At 46.2% G+C, this 5,954-nt stretch overlaps 1 protein-coding gene across 1 annotated transcript; it reads right to left on the reverse strand.

Moving 5' to 3' along the window:
• Positions 1 to 3,044: 3,044 nt before the first annotated feature.
• Positions 3,045 to 5,346, reverse strand: lratd1 (LRAT domain containing 1). Its single transcript, XM_026319348.2, has 2 exons — positions 5,177 to 5,346; positions 3,045 to 4,747 (listed from the first exon to the last, which is right to left on the reverse strand). The coding sequence occupies exon 2, from the start codon at positions 4,708 to 4,710 to the stop codon at positions 3,922 to 3,924; it is 789 nt and encodes a 262-aa protein (XP_026175133.1). The 5' UTR covers positions 4,711 to 4,747; positions 5,177 to 5,346; the 3' UTR covers positions 3,045 to 3,921.
• Positions 5,347 to 5,954: the final 608 nt, after the last annotated feature.

The raw sequence follows: 5,954 nt of genomic DNA on the forward strand, positions 1-5,954 counted from the left end.
ACTTTGTCTTCCCCCACTTCACCCTCATCTGTGATGGTATCTTACAGCTTCTGATTGGCTGAACACACTTGATCCAGATACGCAGCAGTGGGTGGAGCAGGGAGAGTTAGAAAACAAGCAGGACAGTTGCCCTTGAGAAACATGGGTTGCCCACAACTTATTTAAGTATAGGTACGCAAACATATTACAGGTCTCCGACAAAGACGGTGCCTTGAGTGCACTGATGAGGATGTCTAGTCAGCCATGTGATGCAACTTACAAAACATTACAGCATCTAAACAATTTTAAATGTCAGTGTGGTTAGAAATACCATGTACTAAATGTACACATTTTGCAACAGATGTTTAGAGGAAAACAGTTTTACCAATGGTTTAGCAGCATGTAGCCCATTTACCACTGCCTCATTTACATCACCAGCTGTGTAGTCATTGTTGATGAGTAAAGCACTCATCCTAAAGAATAGTGGAAGATGAAAACAAGACATTCACGTCCACTGGGAGTCCAAACCAGTGTCTAGATTAGAGGGAGATCCTCTTAAAGGCATCATACAGGCTGGATATTCTGTCTTGTTCACTCCTCCCCACAACATCTCCTCTGAGACCATTGATTTAGCTGGCAGCAGGCTAGCTGAGATCCGCTTTGTCCAGATGTGAGTACACAAACACACTCACAAAACACACATATAACATACAGACACACAAAGTACAAACCCCAGTGTGAATTGAATACATCCATGACACTGCTCAAAGGAACAATAGTTGGTCCCTAGTGAGTCAGCGTGGGTATGTGTGCCAGTGTGTGTGTATGTGTGTGTGTGTGTGAGAGAGAGAGAGAGACAGATTTGGCTGTCATGTGTTTGTCTAACATGAGTAGCTATTAAGGCTAACAACTGGCTTCGGGCTGTGGAAGGTTTGCACAGTCACACGTACGCAGACACAAGACCTCAGTGGATATACAGTACAACAGTGGCTGGAGTTTCCCTAGTAACAGCGTTCACTTTCACACTTGCTGATGGATACAAAGATTCAGACCTTTATCAACATGAATATACATGTATGGTGATATATATACTTATTGATTTGTCTGCGCACATACAAACAACCTGAACCTCTCAGCTTTGTAGTTATGTCTCACACTTTCATCCTTTTATACACACATACATAGCAGCAAGCTGATAAGCACTCACATACGATGTCATGTCAGACAGCAGAAGCCTCTCCCCAAGCTAACAGTGTGTGTGTGTGTGTGTGTGTGTGTGTATTATCTGCCTGAAGCACTCTCACACACTTCTCTCACAAATCTTTCTCTGAGGCCTATTAGCCACAGACCACAAACATACAGACAAACACCAGCTGCCCCAGTACCCTGACTTTTAAGACACACAAGGGGATGTCTGACGCAATCACACACACACACACAGACATACAAAATCACCCACCTGAGGCAACCTCAATTTAACAGTCTGTTCAGAATGTAGGCTACTGAATAGACAGAGTAGTTTCTGTGGCTAAAACAGAAAACAACAGAAGAATAGAACAACAGGAAAAGGATATTTATCTAACTCCATCTACAGTACATGTCTGTTAGCAAGAACATATTTGGATTATTGAAATGTGTTCATGTTCTGCCTTTTTCACTTTTGAGTTAATATTTGAATGTTTTTTCCATTTTTCTAAAATTTTGACATAAACAGAATTTTCTCACGGTTTTGCAAATAATAGAGACTGATTTTTGGCTTTGACAAAACAGTTAGAGGTCAGGACAGTAAAGCTATAGAGAGTAAAAATGGAGAAATATTGGCCAACAGCTGATAAAGACAGTTACAACAAGACATGTGGGCTAATTTCTCAAGGCACACTGACAAGATTCCCAGACTGATTTGTCTGTATTTTGTCATGAAACACACCTGAGGAGCAACATGTGCACAATCACACACACACACACACACACAGTGGACAGAAGACCTGTTTCTGATGGAGCTTGTCAGCCCAGAAAACATCACCTACACCAAACAAAATGAGTCCCAGCTTGATAAACACACACGATAAATCCCAGCATGCATGGTCTCTCCCTCTGTCACACAAACACACACACACAGATTCTTTATCTACATCTCCCCTCCAGTTGGATTTCGCCCAATCAACTGCAGCTCTCTTTTTATGGCCACACTGAGATTAAAATCATGAGTACCAAGAGGTGAGGATTCCACCAGACAAGCTGTACAGAGGCAATATAATATTTTGAATAGCCCTCTCCACAACCCTGCTATACACACTGTCCATATAAAGTCAAAAATACATCATAAGTGCAGAAAGCTGGCAACCTGATAAAAAAAAAACAAAACAAAAAACACTTATCACAGCAAAACTTTTTTTCCGTCAATCTACTATTCAGTCCTTCCAAACACAATTAAACAAAGACCAGTGAAGGTAGATGGATGTCTTCACACTAGTGAGGTGTCTGATCCCACCTTCACTGGCACTACAGCCCATCGGAAGCCTGAGAAAATGAAGGCACTGCCAGAGTCTCACATCACAGCAGATGAGTAATAACATCAATCCAGAGATAAAGCCACTGCAGTGATACAACACAGGTGCCGTCATAACACAGTGTGTTTCTCCATGCTAAGCATTGTACGGAAGACATCTTGTTCACAGTGCAGATGTGAAATACAGGCTAAGAAGCCAGCCCAACTTTAGTTATGCTATTGTGCAGAATAAAACACATAATCAGGGGATCAACATGCCTATGTCTGAATATCAGCAGCGTAGAACCTATTCCAGGAAATATACAGCTGCCTAGATACTGTGGCTCTCAAATCCTACATGGAAGCCTTTATGGGTTTGATGCAGATGACCATTTTACTGCCCCCAAATACTGTGGAGATATATGACGCCTATTTGGCTCGAGGCAGGTCAGGAGGCACTAGAACATCAATAATTCATATATTCCTGTGTGTATGGTGTGTGAGCGAGTCTGAGACCGAATGAGCGACCATGTGTTATTGTGGATATGCAACCAAACACCTGCTAGACCAATCATCATTTTCAGATTTTGAACCTCCATTTATTTGAACCAAAAAAAGAGATCAGGGTTAAATCCACTAAACTTAAATACAAAAATAAGGGACTCAAATTGAAATCAATATATGAGTACAATTTACACATACATCCAGTGCTGTGGAGCAGGATGACAGCATTGTGAAAATGACAATACTCTTGATATGGCAAAAGGAGAGCTTCAACAAGCCAAAAACGCTTCATTTAGGCAACTGCGTAGCCATCTGGGACTGTCAGAGGTCTGTGAATTAGTGGCTTGGATCTGTGTTATGGTCAGTCCCGGTCTTAAAGCTAACAGTAAAAAAAATAGAAGGGAGACTTTTCGAGAGCCATCCCAGATCCTGTCTTTCCTCTCCCCCAACCCCCCTCTCTCCCTCTCCCGGTCTCACCGTCTGGTCTGCCGCAGCAGGCGCCCTATGCAGAGAAAGGGCCAATTCCATTATCCCGAGAAATTAAACGTAAAACCAAACAGAGCCGTGTGCGCAATGTGTGGGTCATAAAGGTGATTTCGTTGTTCGGGGTAATGGGTTTAGTAGAATTCGTGTGTCCCACTCAGCACGAATTCTAATCTGAAGGGGCGTTGTCTGTTTATATGGCCGCTCTCGCTCAGTTTTCAACACTCTGCAATTTGATGCAAATTCCACAGAGCACCTGTGGTCCAGGCGCAGCTCGGCGTCCATCCGTAGCAAACAGACAGTCCAAAACCAACAGGTCCTTGCATGTGAGTGCGTCCGTGTGCTTGTGTGCGTGTGTGCGAGTACGTTTGTGTGTGCGCAAAAAGTGTGCGTCCGTGCGCGTTGGCGAGGAGGCAGCGATGGAGGAGATAAGGGGTGGAGGGCAGGATATCAAACGGAATCCCTGATTACTCCTTGCCCCCGTTAACCAAAGACAGCTCTTTGAGAATTCCACTGGCGTCCACTCGTCTCCTTTCTCGTATCATGTCCTCCAGGCTGCGAAAGACTAGAGTGTGCACCCCGCTGCCGGACAGATGCACTTTGAGGAAATACTGCTGCTCCGCTGAGTGCGCCTCTCCTCCGGCTTTGAACTCCCGTTTTCCAAAGCGACACCAGGCTGCGAAACTTTCCGAGTTGGTCCAGCATATCTCCTCGCTGCTCAGGCCCAGGTGTCCCACTGCGTTCTGCATCACCAGGTCAGGGGGAAGCGGTCGGTACCGGTACCGATTGTTGACTATCCTCCCGTGGCGACCGTTGCTGATCTCAAGCAGGCTGTCCTTGCGGATCTCGCCCTTGTGCAGATGGATGACCTGGTCGTCCTGCTCGTAGATGGCCCAGTGGGGGGCTTGCGCGGTGGCCACCAGCTCCAGCAGGTCCCCCGGTTTGCACATAGTCAGCAAAGTTTTGGCCGAGTACACGTTCAAGTCCTCGTTCTCCCGCAGCTTGGAGAAGATGCATTCCTGGGAGCAGAACGCAGAGTACTCCACCTCGCTGACCGAGAAGGGTCCCTCTTCGGCCGGGCTGTGGTCCTTGGTGAAGCCGCAGTCAGACGGAGTGCGGTCGTCCACCTCCTCCTCGTCGTCAGAGAAGAAGTAGGCGACGCCGACCCGAAGCTCGTCCTTCTCCAGCCCGGACGGATCCCCCGTGGGCAGCTCGCTGTAGTTGAGGTGGGTGATCCGATCCAGTTGATTTCCCATCAATGACCTGGCAAGGCAGAGGCATGGACTGCGGTGTCTGAGGGAGGACGACAGATAGAGAGGGATATAGAGAGAAGGGGTGTCGTCTGCGTAAAAAGAAATACCTTTCACTTAACAAAACACATGATGCTGAAGTACTCTAACACATGTGGTCACCCATATAAAGGGGCAAGAGCTCTGACGTGTTATTAAACCGAAATAGTACACTAACAATCAATGCTTCCTTCACACCCATTAGTCAATCTTTAATCCCTGTGGAATGTAAAATGATCGTTTGCTGCTGCTCTCTCTCCTGCACAGTGTCGGCTGTTTCTATGCAGCAAAAATAAAGAAAAGAACGCAAAATAGCCTGAAGCTGGCACCTGCCGCTGAAGAAGAGTGGGGAGAGAGAAATAAAGTCCAGGCTTGTGTATTTATAAGCCGCGCAAAATGAAAAAAAAAGATAAACATAAGAAAAAGAGAATACCTGTGCGCTCCCCGGGCAAATTGTTAAATATCCATTAGTACAAAGAGCTGCGCGGTCCTCTGCTCTCCTTCTTTGTCTTCTTCTTTCCTCTTCTCACACTTGGCTCTCACTTTTCGCACCGCGCACCGGGCGCTCCGCCTGTCGTGCGTGCTAGTACTTCACTTCTTTCAGCACCAGCTCCTTTTAAGTACCAAGGAAAGCTCCGCCCCGGCCGGCGCACTCCGCCTTCTGTAGGTTTTACTGGAGCGCAGTCACTGGTCCATTACTGCGGGACCAATAGGGATCATCGAGGAATATGCTATTCAACCAGATGATCCAATCACACGTGGGCAGGTCGGCTGGCGGCGTTAGGCGGCTGTTACCTTGGCATGGTTTTTGTTGTCAGAGAGCTGTGGAATTCTCAACATGATCAGAGGCTGTATAGGCCCAGTCAGGAGTGATAAGAGTCCGCCTATCTCACGACGAGCATATGAGAAAAGCCTGACTTTTTATTGCGCTTTGATGTGCCATAAATTGGAGCAATTTCCAAAATGTTCCAAGACGGCACCTGCAGAACTTGACAAATGTGTTTCCAGCTTCCCAAATCCATGGACAGGCTCTGTCCCCCCAGTTCCCCCATGTGTGAATTATTTCCATATATTTCACTAACTTCTCTGCATCACTTGTGTGTGTGTGTGTGTGTGCGTGTGTGTGAGTGAGCCTGGCTGTGACAGAAAGGTGCAGTTAGAGGCAGGTATGTGTTTATGTACAATGCAGGAAGCAAAGGAGTCTACAGGGA

Source organism: Mastacembelus armatus, chromosome 24 (assembly GCF_900324485.2).
Source record: "Mastacembelus armatus chromosome 24, fMasArm1.2, whole genome shotgun sequence".
NCBI classification, from domain to species: domain Eukaryota; kingdom Metazoa; phylum Chordata; class Actinopteri; order Synbranchiformes; family Mastacembelidae; genus Mastacembelus; species Mastacembelus armatus.